Below are 20,370 nucleotides of genomic sequence, written 5' to 3'. Positions count from 1 at the left end.
AGCATATTAGACTGCCTACAAAGCAACCAACTTTCTATTTTTGTGGAAGTATCTTTGGTTCAGAGGGCAGTTGTGAATCTCAGTATATGTGCATACCTTTCGTTATTGGTGTTTATATACTGTGTCTGGAATAACCATTTGACAGCTTAATGTAAGCATTATTGATTCAAGAGGTGGTTATGGATATCATCTGTGTTCCTTCTACCTGCACTTGTAATGCTACACTTCAGGACCTTGACTCGATTCAGTAAGGCATCATGGTTGGGATGTAGTTGAGGATCTCAGTATGGGAGACATCTGAGTTCTTTTGTATATCTAAACCAACCGTCTACACGGTAACTGATGACAGTTTCAATAAGGCGTTCTTGGTCGCTGTGTAGGTATGAGGCTCAGTATTATCATCTGAGTTCATACTTTGTATACTTATGTAACTATACTTTCTACAGGATAACGGTGTTCTGCTTTGGTGAAGGCTTTACCAGTTATGATGTAGTTATGAAGCTCAGCCTTAGTATTATCATCCAAGTTTATACTTGGTGCAATTTTATAGCCACATGTTAGTCACTGCTGTGAGGATATAATTACTACAGGCTTTCCTAGAAACTCCGTTGAAATAATTGAAGCATGTTCTTTAAAATTCTTGCATTTAAAACGGCTTTGCTAGTAGCCATGGTTTAGCGAAGTGTACACTTTGCCGATTTTGGGTCCCTATAGCACAGGGCAAAATTGTATTAAAACCAGTCCCGGTTTTTCCTATGGAAATAGTTCAATATTTCATGGAACGCAAGGTATGGCAGTTTCCTCCTTTTGTACCAGTACATCAGTTATGGGAGAAGCAGCTTTCCTAGGTGCTGACGTTTGCTTGGCCTCTTTTTGGGCTAAGCATGCAGGGGCTACACCAGAGCAGGACTACCTGGTCCAGGCTCTTGATGTTGTCAAGTACTATAGAGTTGACGTAACGGTCAACCAAGATTAACTCTGTTTCTAGGAACCTTCCAGGACAGCAGGGATTCCCGGCCGATATGCTGGAGTTATTTACTATGCGTTGCTATGCAATGTAAGGTTATATATTATTATCGGTGTATATATGTGTGTATATATATCTATAATTCTATGAACGAGTTGCAATATGGTATCCTTCAGTTCTTATGTTTTAACTGAAGCGTGCTAGGCTTGTGCTCTTTTTATTTAGGTGTGGGTGATGTGTTTCCTGTTCTGGTGGGAGGAGCCTATCTCTCTGATGCTGTCCTGGAAGGTTCCTAGAAACAGAGTTACCAGGTACCTAACTCTAATTTTTTTAAAATATTTGTGTGCATATAAACACTCTTTGGTTTGCATTTACATAACAAATTATTCCCACAGTACATTGAGCTAGCTAGAGAGGCAGCTCAGAAAAAGTAGGTCCCTGTCAGGCTATCCCCATATGATTTGAAACTCCAAACTGAGCCATTCAATAAGGGATGAGGCACTTTTTTGACTGACTTGTCTGTGTAAGTTTCAACTTGAGCTATTGATCTCTGTGAACATTCTCAACACCATGGTAAGAATAAAATGGAAAGCGTGTAAAAAGGAGCCTAGAGTTCAACCTGCTGACTGGGTAAATGACTACATAACATTTCTATGCAATGTTGCATATTCACCAGAAAAAAATAAGATATTAAAAAAAAAAGTATGTTTTTAGTTATGACTATAAATAGAACATACAAACTCTATGCAGTCACATGACCCTATAATATTGCTGATGTTTAACCTGTACATGCTGGACTACATCTTCTGCAATTTGTGACTCCCTTTTGCAGAATAAATGAATAGGTATCAGTGGCCTCTAACCATTAGTAGCTGAAGGTGGGAATGTCATTAATACGTGGAAGCCACCATTGCCTAGTGAGACACAAAAGTAAACAGAGAGGGGAGGGGGTTAAAGCATAAAACTAGTGTAGTTGGAAACAAAATTGTCTGCTCTGTATGCTAAGACAGAACCCGATTATATGAGAAAGGATTATTAGATGATATAATGCACTGTTTTAGGGAGTTGCTATCTGCTAATCCAAATCTACTGAGAGCTTCAGGTGAAAGTGGAGAAAGCTTCTAGTCCAGCAACATTAACATGAGACATATGTAACAAAGATAATGCAGGTAACAGTTCCTGTAGCTCTGAGGAAGAGGTAAGGCATGATTATTATCTGTTTCATTTTGAAAATATTGATCACTTGCTTTGATGAAAATGACCAAGAGTATAAAAGTAAAAGAGAATAGGAGAGTAAGATAAATGATTAATGAATATGTGATACACAAATAAGATTTTCCTGGCCATTCAGCAATTTCAAAAGCAAGCAATTCACATAAGAAATAGCTTGTTTCTATATCTGTCATAGCCATTCCATATTCAATTAAAGGTCTTTTTGCAATTGTTAGCCTGTACCTTGTATTAAATGTGTAAAATGTTTTAACCTGTTTATTAATGATATAGGGGAGAGAGTGAGTAGCCATGTCTCAGTGTTTGCTGATGACACGAAAATTGGGAGGGTAGTAGACACGGATTTAGACACTATAACATTACAGGAGGACCTGGATCAAATCGGGGAGTGGGCAACTGTATGGCAGATGAAGTTCAATGTCGATAAATGTAAGGTAATGCACCTTGGAGTTGCAAATGGTCTATACACTTATAGGTATGCCACTAGAAGTTGGAAACGGAGAAGGATTTGGGGGTCATCATAGACCGCAGATTGAACAACAGCTTACAGTGCTAGGCTGCTGTAAACAAAGCAAGTAGAGTCCTGTCTTGCATTAAGAAGGGAATGTATTGCAGAGACACGTCTACTAATTTTGCCACTTTACAGATCACTGGTTCGGCCACATCTGGAGTATGCGGTCCTATGAAACTATGAAACAAGGTTGTTAAAATTTAAATATGTTCTCTTTGGAGGTGAGGAGACTGAGGAGACTAGGGGGGGGACATAATTTTCCTGTATAAACTATTTAAAGGCGACAGCAACATTATTAACAAACTGCTTACGGTTAGCTCCGTAACAAAGACCAGAGGGCACCACCAAAAATTGGTGAAAAAAAATTTCAACACACAGGGCACAAGGGGTTCTTCACAGTTAGAGCGGTTAAGGTCTGGAACTCGCTGCCGCAGGAAGTGATTTCAGCTAAGAGTGTGGAATCATTCAAGAAACTCTTGGACGAGTTCCTCAGAGACCATAACATACAGGGGTACAGGTACGCCTAAGAACAAAATGCCACATGGACTAATACACACTCGCACACCTGCTCAAACATAAATGCATACACACAATAGGTTGGACTTGGTGGACTTATGTCTTTATTCAACCTCAAATACTATGTAACTATGTAAATTGGTCATTATCTCTGCATTTCTAATCTTTGGCTGCTCACAAATCTATTTGTAGAGGAAATAAAAACATAGGGGAGCTTTTTTTAGGATACATTATATCATCACACCCTGAGTACTGTACAAGAGAGTGTGTCTTTTAACCCCTTCATGACTGAGGTAGGCGCACCCGACGCGTGTTTACGTGGCGACACGTGTGCTCGCGGGGGCGGGGGACTTTTAATTATTTTTTATTATTATTATATTTATTTACTAAACAGCCCCGATGCTGGCGACGTACACTGTACGTCGTCAGTCACAAAGGGGTTAAAAGAAAAATGTAATGGTTTTAGCTTTATTCAAAGCCCTACTCCGACCAGTAATATCCCCACACACACAAACCATATCCCCACCCCCCTCTGATTGCTGCAGCATTTTGGGGTAAAAAAAAGGTTGTTTTTTTTTGCATGTCCACCTTGCTGCCTGGGGGACACTTCCCACTGGGTGTGCAATGGCAGACTCCTCTCAGACCTCAGAAGACTGCAGTGACAATAATAAAAAATTCCTTTACATTCCTTTAATTTAACAACATGTTTAAGAATGTATTAATTGTTTTAAAGGAGAACTATGAGATGAGTGATTTCCACTCACCTCATAGTTCTAAGCCGACCTGTGACAATGAGACTGTCACAGGTCAGCTCAGTAGATCGGGAGGTGAGGGAACACATACTGGGTTCCCTCACCTCTCGATCCTGTCACGGCTCTCTGCCGTGACAGGGGGAGGTGCTGGATTCCCCTCTCCGATCTGCCAGCGCTGACTGGCGGAACGGACGGGGAGGGGGCGGGTACAGCTGGCTCTGCCTCTAGATAGGCAGAGCCAGCTGTCACTCACGCAGCTGGGCGGATCCCGTCATCTACGTCGGGATCCGCTCCAGGTGCGGCGTCTCAGTATACCGCGAGCTGTAGCTCACGGTATACTGAGCTTAGGGTAACGGGAGGACGCTAGTTTGTGTCCTCCCGTTACCCTAAGGAGAACTTTGGGGAAAAACACTGACCCCATAGTTCTCCTTTAATAATAATAATTAGGCTAGATAAATGTGTAAATCTGTCAAATTCAGACCATTGTACTGAAAGTGCGTACATAAGAAATATAAATGTTTTTTCCCAGTCTCTGCAAAAATCATTGTAGGTGTTTTCCAGTAATTGTGGGTAGAATAGCTGGAATTAGTCTGAGTGTAGGAGTGCCAGATCCAGAGAGAAATGTTGAACTAATGTTTTAAATATGTTAGGGAAAACAGATATGCTACAGCAATTTATATGACATGTACAAGTCCATGGCTTCTTCCTGAAGATCATATAGTTAGCAAACTCAGGCTTATAGTTTTTACTGACACCTTGGTATTAATAACAAGCAGAGGGAATAATGAATGAATACCTAATGAACCAAAAATGCTGCAGATTTCTGCTGCAATGATAGCCTAGATATATCATAAGGAAGATGTAAGATGATTCTCTGTTTTCATTTGGAAATATTAATAGGTTTGGTGACAATTGTTTATTAATACAGTAATGTACTCCGTTACTAACTTCCTTTATTGGGCTGACAACACTGGCACTGCCGCAGTGAAATTTAGCGCAGTGTTATTGGCCCTCGCTAAGTTCTTTCCAGCTGGGCTATGTAAACACATTCCCTTTTCTTCATCTCTAGAATTCTCAGCACTCGTTCTGCTCTTCAGTTAATGTTTCTTTTGCATCCGTTTAATGAAAAGAAATACTTGAACATTCCTGCAGTATTGGCAAGTTTTTCATAGGTAGAAATCAGGTTTTCATATGTGTCGTAATTTATCAAGACAACATCAGGTCTGTAGATTAGACTATAAATAAAGAATAGACATGTCTAAATATCTTTTCAGGAAATGTATTTCCTTTCTTTTGAAACATGAAAAACAATCTGGAAATGCATCCATTGAAAAATGTGTATATATTTTATGAGGACTCTGTGGGTAACCACTCTTCAGCCCTAGCCGGGCTTATTTCCTGTTTGATAGATGTATCCAAGTGGAACTAGTTTACCATGTCTTTGATAGATTCTTTGAAGTGGAACTATTTTAGCAGATGTGCCAGCTATCCTAAGCTGCAAATATTCATTATTTGTTAAGAAAAAAAAAACTTTTTTTATGTGCTGGCAAGTGAAGCTACTATACTGGATTTTGCAGTTCCGGGTGTGTAGTTGTTTCAACATTAAGCCCTGCTGGACTAGCAGAGCTATTTTAGGGGCGATATGAATTCTGTATTGGGACGCCTGCACATGAACTTTAATGGCATCCCAGTCCTAATCCATGGGGTTCAAAACTGAGTTGGCCCACCCTTTCCAGCTATAACAGCTTCAACTCTTCTGGGAAGCTTGTCCACAAGCTTTAGGAGTGTGTCTATGGGAATGTTTGACCATTCTTCCAGAAGCGCATTTGTGAGGTCAGGTACTGATGTTGGAGGAGAAGGCCGGGCTCGCAGTCTCCGCTCTAATTCATCCCAAAGGTGTTCTGTCAGGTTGAGGTCAGGACAGGCCAGTCCAGTCAAGTTCCTCCACCCAAAACTCGCTCATCCATGTCACTTTCTTTGTGCACTGGTGCACAGTCATGTTGGAACAGGAAGGGGCCATCCCCAAACTGTTCCCACAAAGTTGGGGGCATGAATTTGTCCAAAATGTTTTGGTACGCTGATGCCTTAAGAGTTCCCTTCACTGGAACTAAGGGGCCAAGCCCAACCCCTGAAAAGCAACCCCACACCATAATCCCCCCTCCACCAAACTTTACACTTGACACAATGCAGTCAGGCAAGTACCGTTCTCCCGCAACCGCCAAACCCAGACACTTCCATCGGATTGCCAAACAGAGAAGCGTGATTAGTCACTCCACAGAACACGTCTCCACTTCTCTAGAGTCCAGTGGTGGCGTGCTTTACACCACTGCATCTGACGCTTTGCATTGCACTTGGCGATGTAAGGCTTGGATGCAGCTGCTCGGCCATGGAAACCCATTGCATGAAGCTCTCTACGCACTGTTGTTGTGCCAATCTGAAGGCCACACGAAGTTTGGAGGTCTGTAGCTATTGACTCTGCAGACAGTTGGCGACTTCTGCGCACTGTGCACTTCAAGCATGCGCTGACCCCGCTCTGTAATTTTAGTGGCCTACCACTTCATGGCTGAGTTGCTGTTTTTCCCAGTTGCTTCCACTTTGTTATAATACCACTAACAGATGACGGTGGGATATTTAGCAGCAAGGAAATTTCACGGATGGCCTTATTGTACAGTTGGCAACCTATCACGGTACCACGCTTGAATTCACTGAGCTCCTGAGAGTGACACATTCTTTCACAAATGTTTGTAGAAGCGTCTGCATGATTTTATACACCTGTGGCCATGGAGGTGATTGGAACACCTGAATCCAATGATTTGGAGGGGTGTCCCAATACTTTTGGCATATACACACAGTATATAATCATCACACAGATCAGCCATAACATGACCACCCTACTAAAACAGATGATTATCCGTGCTATAGTGCTCTCCCCGGACTCCTCAATAACACTCTATTGGCAGCTGCAGAGATAAAGAGAAGCTATATAAACTTCTTCTATAAACCTCTAAGTGCATATACTTTTTGACAATTCATATATACAAAATGTTCATTCCAACTTACAGTATACTGTATATAGTTCATATAGAAATAATCCCAAGATTGATGTGACCCAAAATAAACGTGATGAAATCCTTGTGTTCACTTTCTTTATATAACATCAGTGAATGAAATAATTATTGCATATAAAGTTCCACAATCTCTTGTGACTCCAGGTGTGCAAACACTAGCACAATCACCAGATAATTTTGACCACCCAGTTGCTTCAGAATCGTTCTTGCTTATTACTTGCAAAGGCAACAGTCTCCACAGTTCTTGTTCACATTAACAGATCTTAATTGGATATTATTTTATGTGACCACTCTTGGATTGTGGTTCTTCACATTATCTGTATCTGTTTAGTACTTGCTTGCAGGGCAATGGCATTGATAGATTACTGTAAATGGCTGCCTCCATCTTTCAATTCTGCAAGTGATTCTAATTTACTATCGCTGTTTTCTACCTGGTCTAAAACCGCGTTTGACCTAAAACAGCGACGATTCTGCGACCGAGCTCAGTGATGTGCGAACTTGGTACTCTATTGACTGTGGTACGGATCAGGCAGTGCCCCCAGAATTCCTATTTACTGGACCATTTTTTAAAATTATATTATAATTTCTTATTACCGTATTTATAATTTTTTAATTTCGTGTTTCAAACTTTATCATACCCGGGATGTCTACTGGACTCTTGTTTGGACAGATTTAGGTGAGTTATTCCTAAGATTTACTAAGAATTACGGGCCTGCAATATAAAACAACAGATTTCCATGAAAAACAATGTACCGCTTTGGCATGCTAAAATCCTGAATAATCAGATCGCCAGGGAGGTTAATGTGTAGGGGTTTAGTAAATAAAAACACTTTTAATAAATAGTAAATAACTTAAGTTTTCTGTTAACTATTCCATTCAAATTATATTACTAGTTCTTTAATTTCTAATGATGTGACAAACCAGTAATTAATAGCATTGTGGACTAAAAATTTACCAGAAAGGCACAGATAGAATATGTAATCCTGTTGCTGTTAAATATGTGGAGAATTGTTTGTGGTCTTCCTGTTTCACTTATTTACATAAGCACCTATAATTATATCTATAGATGTTCCAGTCATCTTCAGTCTCATGTATATGTTTGTTTGGCAATCCCACAAAAGGCTGATACTCTCTCTGTGCCTCACTGTGGCAGAAACATATGTTAATAAATGATTGTAAAATCAAAAGTGTTGCAGAACATGTCAGAAAGTTGTCATGCATACTCACATAAAGATTATGGGGTCTATTTGTAAACATTTTGCAGAGCCATTCACCCTGCAAATCTTTGAATGCTTGCTCTCTGCTAATGAATACACAAAATTAATGTTCTCAGTTTATTATCTTTATAAGTCCAATGTAATTTCAAATGTCATATATACCACATTATGGCCACTAGATGGAGCTGAAGGGCATAGAAAATAAATACTTCTTTCCTGTACTTCTCAGCTCTATTTTGTGGCCATAATACAGTATTTTACATATAGTACATTCAAATTGGAAAGAAAATGTACTAGGAACATTCGTTATGTGCTCCATTCATACAGAACAAATGTTCATGGAAGTTTGCAGGGATAATGGCCGTGCTTATTGCTTATGAATACACCCCTATGTGAAAATAGGCATTGAACCAATTAGATTAGTCTGAACAGTCGCTATAAATAAAACCCACTGGAGTCACCGGTGATCATTTTTGCAGAGGCCAGTATGCTTTTTAGAACGCCATCAAATTGCAAATAACTGCGAGATGAAAAGGTAATGAGATGTTGTTTTTTTAAAATCAGATTTCAATATGTCAGGAGCTTCCAAGCATTGAAGTTATGACTTTGAGGTGAGTTATTTTCTCTTTAAATAAAAAAATATATATACGTAAAATGGAATGATATGATATCTTTTATGCTATACTTTATTATGTCTTTTTCTTTTTTCTATGTCGTAAGAAACTTTAGTGGTCCTTAGTATATGTATAAGCAGTAAGAGTTATTAGATATTTCTCCTTTTAGGCCAAGCCAATTATCCCTTGTTCCTGAGTAAACCAGCCAGGTATCTGCTTATAGAATGGCATAGCCTCTTCTGTAATAAGGAAACACTGATTTATAGACACCCATATACTAATTAGATGGTTAGTGGTGTATACTGTGGTTCTTTACCTTGCATCTAAATGTAATGTAGAGAATGCGTGCTTTGTTGATGTGTACGATCATAGTTGGATTTCCAGTACTCTTCCCAGCAGCATAAGAGTTAGAAGCAGATTTGGAATTTTTCATTTTACTAAGAATGGTAAATATTCCAGACTAATGGATTTTGCAGAAAAATAGAATACTGCCTTCAGCATTTGTTGTGGTTTTGATTTGCCTTTTGAACTGAAGAATTTTGAACAATGAATTAGATCTTAATACAGCCTTTTTGAAGTTTCAAAACGAAGACTTTGCCAAGAACATGCATCAAACAATGCATGCTTAGTTACTCTCTTCAGTGTGCTGGATAAGCCCTCTGATGTCAACTGTTACTAAAACCTGGACTTCTCTGATTTGTTTGCAAAGCTCTACCTATAGAACTAAGCCTTGCATCCCATGAGATTTGGAAGAGAGGCATGTCTGCCCACTCTTAAGGTGCCCATACATCTGCCGATTATCGTACGATTGCGGGATCACCCGCGATTATCGTACGATAATCGGTGGGTCTGTGGGCACCTTAAGAGTGGGCAGACATGCCTCTCTTCCAAATCTCATGGGATGCAAGGCTGTTTTAAAATCTAATCGGCAGGTGTATGGAAGGCGTGCGACCGTTCCTACTGTACGGTTGCACGTCTTCTGTCTTCTGAGCACGCATGAAAACTTAGTGGCGCGCTCGGAAGACAAATGCGGAACGGGCCGGTGTGCGCAAGCGCACACTGCCGGCTCAGCATTGCAGTCATCGGAGCCCTCCCCTCAGCAGGGCGGGCTTGCGATGATGGCAAGTACGATCTGCCTGTCCAAGATGGCCAGATCGTACAAGATTTTTGTTAACTTCCAACCATCACACGATGAAAGTCGTGCGATGGTTGTAAGGTGTATGGCCAGCTTTAATGAGCTATTAAGGTGCTCTTATTGGTCATGAGCATGTTAGGTGGGTGAGACTTTGTTCAGGGGAGATGGATATATTTACCCATATCTTGTGCTTCCTGTCAGGGAAGTTTTGGTTTGAAAGCTTTATGACTTATACAGTATATCTATGCTAAGGTAGAGGTTCATGAAATTTTGAAGCTCAAATTCTAGATCTAAAACTTGACAGAATTGCAAATATTAGCGGTCCACTGGCAGCCATCACAAGGCAAGAGAATATAGTTCTAGTTCTTTTTAAGAGTAGAGGTTCCCAAAGCCATGTTTTTTTATTTTGCCTAAGAATTTTTAGTACACTTAATGAAACCCAGAAAGAATTGTAGTTCTTATGATTTACAGTTAACACTTTGTATATACAAAGTCCCTTTCACATTTTTTTAATGTTTTTGTTATTCATAGCATATATCATCATTTTTCCATCTACCTGTAGTGACTTACTGTTGTCCTAAAACATAGCAAGGAATTATCATTTTATTATATAAACATTGCGTGTATTTGATCATTTTTGTGGTTGTAGCTCTTATTTGGAGCCAAGGACTGTTTCCCAGGGCCATCTGTTGGGTGATTATTTGAATCTTTCCAGCAGCAAAATTGAAAGTTGGACATGTTTACAATCATCACAGGAAATAGCTGGTGTAAATCATTGACAAGAGTGCCTTATGCACATTCAGTGTTAATATTCATGGAACTCATATAATTGGTGGCAATGGCTGAAAAGCATAACTAAAGGTTCTAAAATCAATTTCTAAAGTTGACAGGTATTCCTCGGCTAGACAGTAAAAATAAAAAAAACAATGCAATCTGTCTTGCTGCAATGCTTTGTTTTCTGTTGTGCAATAGAAACCTAAAAGTTCAAATGCTTGATGTATTGCTTTTTCCAGTGTAAATAGAATTTCCATCCTTGAACCGATAAGCCACTGTCAAAATCTGACTGAGTTGTACTTGAGAAAGAATAATATTTCCAACTTGGGTGAACTTTACTACCTGAAGCTGCTACCCAGACTGAGAATACTGTGGTTATCAGAGAACCCTTGCTGTAGCTCTGATCCTTGCAGATACAGAATGACAGTACTGAGAAACCTGCCCAACCTTCAGAAGCTCGACAATCAAGGTAATGTGTGTCCAAATGTTATCTATATTCTCTTTAAGCTTTATATCACTAAGGGCCTGTTCACATGATATCAGGTCCGGATCAGGTGCGGATCTGCAGACGCGGTGCTACTGATGCAGTGCATTTTGTCCGCGTTTTTGATGCGTTCCAGTAAAAAAAAATTATTTTATTTTTTTGCTGGAGTGGGGCTGTCAGTATGTTAGCTGCAGTGCGTTTTTGACGCGTTTTGCGTTTCCGGTCCGTTTCCTGACCGGACAAAATGTGACATGCAGTATTTTTTCTGTCGTAACCTGAACCGACTGCGCACGTGAGAACTGTAGCCCATAAAACACATAGGGATACATTGGGATACATTTTTAGTGCAGGAGCGTACGGATCAGGTCAGCACAGAAAACGGACGTCGTGTGAACAGGCCCTTAGGGCTTGTTCACACCAAGTGTGGAGCAGATGCAGAGCAGTTACAGAACGCATCAAAAATGCATCCAATGTATTCCAATTGTATTTTGGGCTCTAGTTCACACCCCAGCGTTCAGTTCCAGAGCATGTGGAAAAACTGCGGCATGCCCTATTTTTTCTGCTCCTGGAACGCACCAAAAAGCAGGCAAACGCATCAGAAACATGCAAACGCCCTGGAACGCATTGAAAGCCTATTTTAGGCTAAAACAAACATGGCAAAATGCACTGCATATGCAGAAACTCATGCAGATCTGGTGCGGATTTGGTGTGAACAAGCCCTAAAGCTACATCTTCTATGTGTTTTGAAGAGCTTTTCCCAGCTACACCAATGGCAATGCACAAACTAAAACTAGCATAAAAAATAAATAAACTAAAGGAATTCTGAAGATGCCATAATTTATAGAACATCAGCAAACAGTATTTCCTCTTGAGGCACTTGGTTAAGCTGAATACATGATAGGGCAGATGAACATTGGTGAGTTTAAAGATGAACTCCAGGTAAAATAAAAATGGAACTTTACAGTGGGGCTTCCCCCACTGCAAGGGTTAAATACTTTGTTTTTGCTGTATCTGGGGGAAACAACAAAAGCAGTTTTACCTACCTTTTCCCTTGCTCACCGGCAGTGAGCACTCTTCTGAGTTGTGGGTGGGTCCTTGGTGTCCTCACTGCTGGTCTGGGATTGTACATGATGAAGTCGGAGTGCCTGCGACTGATGGAGCAGTGAAGAGAAGCGACTTTAGGGGACCGCTCCTGTAAGAGTACCTGCTTTACTGCTGGTTCTGTTCCCCCACTAGTAGGATCAATTTTTTATTTTTACCAGAGTTGAACTTTAAAAAAATATTATTTTTAATATCCAACATTTGTTATGTTCTAATGTAATACACTAATTAAAGGTACATTTTGGTCAAAATTAAGAATAAAATGCATGCAGGGTCCTGCTCGGTACTTTCATCCAGTTATTGCTGATGTTCTAAAAAAAAACTTGTCAAGCAGTAAAACTTTTGCGGAACACATCTACTACAGGCTTATTGTTGTCTTTCAACGTCTGATATAAACCTATGTAGCAAAAGTTTGCCCAGGAGTGATCATGTGATGTACACATCACACACACTTTTTGTTTTTATATTTACCATTTGCAGCCAGCAGGAAAGGAGCAGCTGGTGGTGGTTTTAGTCTGCTAGTGGCCAGTCAGCAGTATTCAAGAGCTGCTAAAGATTAATGGCTGGCAAGAATCGATTGGTAGTAGTCAGTGGAGGCTGAGGTTAGTCAGGCGTAGGTGAGTGTCAGCTGGTGATGGTCAAGGGTGGGTGCAGAGCCCTCCCATTAATGAGGCAGCCTGCGGCGCTTGCATCAGATGACATCTAATTGGGGTGCGGCCGGGTAGTGGGGAGTGAGGGGGGCGGCCAGAGCGTCCCAGGTTGCTAAGAGCTTTTAGCAACCTCTAAAGCTACTGAAAAGAGAAATAAGGTATGTAGAGAATACAAAGCTGGCAATTATTTAGAAGTATGTGTTTTGTAGATTGTCATTACTAAACATTTCTTTCACAAATTTTTTATTAATTTTCAAAATACACAAAACCGGCAGGATTCATGAGTGCCAACCGACACAGCGGCGGCTCCTTTTTCATAAGTAAAGTACGTGATACACAATACGTAGTCAATAAACTCAGGTAGGAATTGTACAGTACAGCATATAGCTAGATTTAAGGTTCACCACGGCTTAGACTTCCCTGCTCCACCAAGACTCATGGTATCAGTTGCAAACCAGCAACCTAAAAAACAGTGGTGGAAACTCCGGGTATAGAAAATCAACAATCGTGTTTCATCCTTCCCCCGGTACAGGTGACCTAAGTCCCCAAAACCCGGGTATATTCAAAGTCCTAAAACGTCTATGACAACGTGAGGGAAACAATAAGGAGAAAGTAAGAGCAAGCAGGAAAGGAAACCGCGTAGTAAAGGAGAGACGAAAGGCATTAAAGCCAAGGAGAGAAAGAAAAGAAAAAGGGGGGAGAATAAATAAAAAGGGAAAAGAAGGGTCAGACAAGGGACTCATCTGAGGAAAACAAAATATTCCCCATATACCCACTGTGAGGTAGGGCTAAGAGGACACTAATGCTGGGTCAAAATATTGGCCCAGGGCAGAGGGGGACACGGTCAGCAGGCCGCCAAAGAGGGGGAGGAGGCCGGTGGCGGCGGTGAAGGAAGCCGGGTCCGGTGGCAGCGGGAGTGAAGGAGGCCGTGAAAAGGTGGTGGAGGCCAGACCTGACTGCATGGAGGAGCAGGAGGCCTGGCAGCAGTGGAGAGGGCTGGGGCCCAGCAGTGGGCGGCTGACAGGTACCAACCCACCTGAGACCCCGCAGAGCTCCCCATAGAGGGTTTCAGATGGGCTATCCAGGGTCTCTGGTATGTGTGGGGTCTCAGGTGGGCTCTGTGGGGTCGCGCTCTGTTGGGCTGTGCAGATTCTTAGGTGGGTCTCAAGTCGGGGTCTGTGCAGGGTCTCTGGTGGGCTCTGCAGGATCTCAAGTGGGTGCTGCGGGGTCTTTGGTGGGCTTTGCAGGGTCATTGGTATGTGCAAGGTCTCAGGTGGGCTGTGTGGGGTCTCTGGTATGTGCAGGATCTCAGGTGGGCTGTATGGGGTCTCTGGTGGGCTGTACTGGGGACCCCCTTTTTTTTCTATCTTCAAGGACAGGCTTCTATGCCAAAATCAGATGTTTCACCCTCAGTTGAAGAAATTTTAAGCCTAGAAGCATGGATCCTGAGCAGAGCATTCTCTTAGCAAAGGGGTTATTGTAGAAGGTTGTGAACACCTTTTTTAAAAGTAGGAAAAAAGTTACCTCTAAACAAAAAAAACTGCAAGGTTTAATGAACCTGGACCTTGCTGGTCAGGGCAATGTGGTGTACAATACCCACTGTACTAGAGTTTCTTCAGAACAGGGCAAATAAAAGTATTTCTCGTGATACGTTAAAGGTACAACCCGTAGCCTTGTCCATTTACCTGGACCAGTCTTTAGCATCTCTCCCACTCATTAGGAAAATCTTCAAGGGCTTGTCGTAAACCTGTTGATGCCATATCCCATCCACTCCACCCTGGTACCTAACCCTAGTTCTGCAGCTCTTACTATTTGTGTCTCACTGGAGCAAATGCACAGCATTTTTGCACATTTATGGGACTCTTACCTTGCCATAATGTGCATAAATGATAGGCTTTGCTACAGTTATGTCAAAAGACCTACAATATATACAGTAGTGTCTTCTACCATAAATAACTCCCTGCTATTAAGTTTAGTCCCACTTTAGGGCCGTTTCACACCACAAAGTCTGCGTTCCAGAGCGTACGGTCTCTGGAGCGCAAGCAGGCCGGCTACCTGCGTTTGCCTACAGTGTGATCGCCTACACCCGGAGCGCAGGCACATTAGTGCTTGCAGCATTTTTGCAGATCGCACTGGACCGGTACGCAGGCGGGGGGCGTGGCTGCTGTGCCATTGACTTGAATGCACCAACACGCCCCTGAACGCAGGGAGCCGGCCGGCTTGCATTCCAGAGGGCGAACGCTCTGGAACGCAGACTTTGTGGTGTGAACCGGCCCTTAAAACAGACAATTGTAAATGCAGCTTAGCCTCCCTGGCTGTATTCCCAAGTGTAGCTCGGGGTTACTTTTCCATACCATAAGCGGTAACCCCGAGCTACACTCGGGAAAGCCGCATAGCATTTACTTACCTTGTCGTTCGAGCCGCGCTGTGTTCTGAGGCCGATGCCGGCTTCCGGGTTCTGTCGCTTGCAAGCGTACACGTCGCAGGGGGGCGGAACCGGTGGGGATATTTAAAAAAAAAAACCCAACAAAGATGAAAAAATTTCGAAAAAAAAAATAGACCGAAAAATAACATGAAAAAAAGTAAAAATCATACCGCCAGGAAGGTTAAGTGAATTACAGTAAGGTGTAGCATGCAAACTGCACAGAAGGCATATTCTGTCTCCTCACTGTCATGTGGGTAATTATTGTAGCTTTATTTATTTGTTTATTGTAGATTGTAGCTTTATTTTTTGTTATATGCTGAACACTCATGAGAACTATTTTCACTAAGGCTCAGTTGCATCATGTGCCCTATTGATATATGCAAATAAAATTCCATGTTACTTGGTGTGACAAGAATTTAAATCATATGTATTACATTTCAGTCTAGTATATTTTTTGTGGCATGGTAGGTAGTAATCTGTTTTATTCAGTTGACAGTGTCATTCCCCAGTGTGTGTATGCCTCCTTTCTGATTTCTGTGCCGCAAATGTGCAATTTCATGTAATGAAGTAATTTGTGCAAACACATTTTTATGTATAGAGTCAGGTGTTAAATAGCTGGCTGGATTTCAGGCACTAGGGATTATGGAAAATTGCATGACTTGATATGTTTATTCTGTTTCTTTGGCTGTCTACAGGTGGCAGCAGTTTATAATAATTATATATATTTATCTTCCGTATTTTAGTTGTTGGTTGAGACTTTAGGAGAAAAAAAACTTTACTTTCAAGATCACACTATGCTAAAAGTTCAGTAAATGTTCTGATTTGGCTTTGCAGCCATTGGCATTCAGTTGTAACATCACTGAATTTGCAGTTATTTTCAATTTTAATACAGTACCCACCCCCTTCTAAAAGGTAGTGTTTACTAAGATCTCCTTGGTTTGAGTCATCTTGTGTGTCAAGTACACATGAACATGTGCAAATGTAGAGCCTATACCCCCTTAGGGCCCAGTCACATCATGTCATACCATACATGCAGTTTTTTTTTCCTATCGCACAGCACTGGAACGGAGGGCATTCCTGTACCTCGGGTTCCGGTGCGGGCGATCGTACTGCATGTGGTGTGTCTGCAGTGCCATTGACATGAATGGCACCGCCACACCCTCTCCCGCCTCAGAACATGGCCCGGCCTGATCCATGCTATTCAGTGCATTCTGGGCTCAGACTGCGCCCGAACGCACTGGGTATGGCATGACTGGGCCCTAATTGTGCAAAAATGTTTAGCAAACAACACCTTATAATTAAAATGAATAGAACTATGCCTTTAGTTGTTGAGACCTTGATTCATTCTTAAAGGGTTATTTAAACCCTCATGTTTTTTTGCATATATCTACTGCTAGCAAGCAGTAGATATATGCATCTCCAGTTCCAGACATGGTGTGAACCATAGCCTTAAACACATGAACTTTTGTGCCCTGCAAACTCAGAGCTTGTTCACACCATGTCAGGATCATGTCCAGACCAGAACAGTTTGTTCCCGGACCAAAAAAGCATCCCAATGTATCCCTATGGTATTTCTGGCCTCTGTTCACACCAGCGCAGTCTGTTCCGGTCCAGACAAAAAAATAATAATACTTGTCTCATTTTCTCTGGATTATTAAAAATTACAGTAATGTCATTTGGGATGAAGAGCACCCCATCCACATTTCAGAGGGTCATGAATTACCTGCTGGAAGCTTTTGCAGTTGCTTACCTGGGTGACATTGCAATGTTCAGTCCCACTTGGAAAGAACACCTGTCACAGGTCCTGGACAAATTAGCGTCAGCCAATCTGACAGTCAAACCCAGTAAATGTCAGGTAGGCATGACCGAAATCTAGTAATTGGGATACCGGGTAGGAGGAGGCACTCTGAAACCTGAGACCGGGAAGGTTGAGACCATCATGGTCTGGCCTACCCCTCAAACCGAAAATTAGGTTATGTAATTTTTGGAGACAGCTGACTACTATAGGATGTTTGTAAGTACAGTAGCCTGGATGAGTCCCTAACTGACTTAACAAAAAAAGAAACTAGCTAAGGTGTTGTCATGGAAACCAGAAGAGCCCACACAATCTCAAGACACTCTATCTTTATGGGCGCAGCTCTACTGTAATCACCGATCACAACCCACTAAGCTGGATATCCTGAGTTTCTTGGGAGATCGATAAATTGCTCCAATGGAGTTAGGGACATGTTGTAAGACGGGGGGGGGGGGGGGGTGGGGGGAGGACAGTGGAGAAGATGGACCAGCACAGAGCTCAGTCTGACACTGCCAGAAGAGGAGAGGGCTATGATGTGCAAAGAGGGAAGGAGCTGTACTAAGGAATTGATTCTTCCCCAAACAGTCAAATTTGAAAGGGACAAACAGAAAGGGACATTTCAAGTGAATACAAATGCGTTTATGGAAAAGAAAAAAAAAAAAAAGCTGCAAGTAGGGATTTCAAATACTTAACTTTTCTTTGCTTTTGCCAGCAATTTTTGTTGGTGACTGAGTCTCTAAATAATGAGTTTTTTTTTATTTATTTTTTTACAAACAGGCTTTATTATGATGGCAAGGAACATTTCTAATCTATTTTCCATTCCACTTTAAGTGATAAAATAATTATTGCTTTATTCTTAAAAGGCCCTTTTTTATATAAATTTACCTTTGATGTTTCTACCTATTGTATGTTTGTGATTAAATGGATTCCCATTAGTTTTGCTGTAGCATATACAGTGCATTCAGAAAGTATTCAGATCCCCTGCACTTTTTAATTGTGTTTATGTTGCAGCCTGTTACTACAGTTGTTTTAAGATTCTCATTAATCTACACTCAGTACCCTATAATGACAAAGTGAAAACAGAATTTTAGAAATGTCTGTGAAATATCAATCACATTGGCATAAGTATTTAGACTCTTTGCAACAACACTTGAAATTTATCTCGGGTGCCTCCAATTTCTCTTGATCGTTGCTGAGATGTTTCTACACCTTGATTGGAGTCCACCTGTGGTAAATTAAATTGATTGGACATGATTTGGAAAGGCACACACCTGTCTATAGAAGGCCTCACAGCTGACAATGCATACTGTATCAAAGCAAAAGCCCTGAGGTCAAAGGAAGTGCCCTCAGAGCTCAGATACAGGATTATTGACTGAGCTCAAGAGATCCTGTGTGGGGATGGGACAAAGTTCCAGAAGGACAACCATCACTGCAGCCCACCACTGATCTGGCTTTTATGGCAGAGTGGCTAGGCGGAAGCCTCTCCTCAGTGCAAAACACATGAAAGCCTGCTTGGAGTTTGCAAAAAAGCACCCGAAGGACTCTCATACTGTGAAGAACAAGATTCTCTGCTTCAATTCTAAACATTATGTTTGGAGGAAACAAGGCACTGCTCATCACCTGCCCAATACCATCCCAGCAGTGAAGCATGGTGGTGGTAGCATCCTACTGTGGCAGTGTTTTTCAGCAGCAAGGACTGGGAGACTGGTCAGGGTTGAGGGAAAGCTGAAGGGAGCAAAGTACAGAGAGATCCTCAATGAAAAACTGTTCCACAGCGCTTAGGACCTCAGACTGTGCTGAAGGTTCACTTCCAACATGACAACGACCCTACGCCCACAGCCAAGACAACACAGGAGTGACATGGGGAACACTCTGTGAATGTCCTAAAGTGGCCCAGCCAGAGCCCTGATTTGAACCCGATTGAACCTTTATACATTTACAGACTTTTCTAAAATTCTGTTTTCACTTTGTCATTATAGGGTATTGAGTGTAGATTAATGAGAAAAAAAGATAATTTAAACAACTGTAGTATCAGGCTGCAACATAACAGAATTGAAAAATGTGAAGGGGGTCTGAATACTTTCTGAATGCATTGTAGGCAGTGGTGTACTTTGATTTTGTGCTGCCCTAGGCAAGACTAAACTGCCCCCCACCCCTTCCTGTTTTGCATAACCTGTCGGTCGCGGACAGCGCGCACGCTGTATCTAGATTCTGACAAGTTGCGCTATCAACGTAACAGGACCCTCTACTTCTGCTTTTGCAATCGCCACCTTCTCCATTCCTGGCTTGATGGGATCTCTAGTTCTGCAGCTACAATACCCATTCTCTCCTGCCCTGGCATACTGTGTTAGTCTCTAGTTCTTCAGCTACAATACCCATCTGCTTCCCTAGCATGCTGGCATCTCTAGTTCTGTAGCTACAATACCCATTCTCTCCTGCCCTGGCATACCGTGTTAGTCGCTAGTTCTTCAGCTACAATACCCATTTGCTTCCCTAGCATGCTGGCATCTCTAGTTCTGTAGCTACAATACCCATTCTCTCCTGCCGTGCCATGCTGGGCTAGTCTCTAGTTCTGCAGCTGCAACACCGATCTTCTGCCTTTAATATGCTATGCCGTCTAATTCTGCAGTTACCCATCTTTGTCCTTGGCCGCTGGGCTCTGTAGATCGCCCTGCTCTAGATACATACCCCGGGACAGAGCTCACAGGCTGCATTTCCCCGGACTCACCACCCACAGATGTGCCGATGAGCACGATGACCATTTGGATCGCAGGCCTAGCGATCCTGCGAGAGCTCCTCCGCTGCCTGAATTCAGAGACTTGGGCATCGGTTGCCAAGGGAGGTCCGGCGCATGAACTGCCAGTGCATCCGGACGAAGGCCATGCACACCAATACATTGCACAGCACGATGACCAGGATGAGGAAGGAGCTGCGGCCGGCATACATGTAGGAGTAGGCGGCATAGGTGAGCATGTTGGTCCCCCAGTGCAAGAAGCACCAGGTCCAGGGATACTGGCAGTGATTTATTCATAATTTATTATATAATTTAGTTTTTTTTTCCTCTTCCCTAACTGGTTTGGGGGTGCCATTTTTTGACCCCCCCCCCCCCCCCCAGCCGCCTCCCCCCGGCG

At 42.1% G+C, this 20,370-nt stretch overlaps 1 protein-coding gene across 1 annotated transcript in view; it reads left to right on the top strand.

The window, feature by feature from the left end:
* The window catches only part of CUNH21orf2 (chromosome unknown C21orf2 homolog), a 37,948-nt gene that overhangs the window by 7,039 nt on the left and 10,539 nt on the right, over positions 1–20,370 (top strand). The window contains exons 3-4 of the mRNA XM_018569212.1: positions 8,826–8,872; positions 11,024–11,253. Coding sequence (XP_018424714.1) covers positions 8,826–8,872; positions 11,024–11,253 — 277 coding nt within the window. The remainder of the gene's footprint in view (positions 1–8,825; positions 8,873–11,023; positions 11,254–20,370) is intronic.

The sequence above is a fragment of the Nanorana parkeri genome, unplaced genomic scaffold (genome assembly GCF_000935625.1).
Source record: "Nanorana parkeri isolate BGI_ZX_2015 unplaced genomic scaffold, ASM93562v1 scaffold1304, whole genome shotgun sequence".
Classification (NCBI taxonomy): domain Eukaryota; kingdom Metazoa; phylum Chordata; class Amphibia; order Anura; family Dicroglossidae; genus Nanorana; species Nanorana parkeri.
The sequence above is the reverse complement of the archived record's forward strand: the minus strand, read 5'-3'. Positions and strand labels throughout refer to the sequence as shown.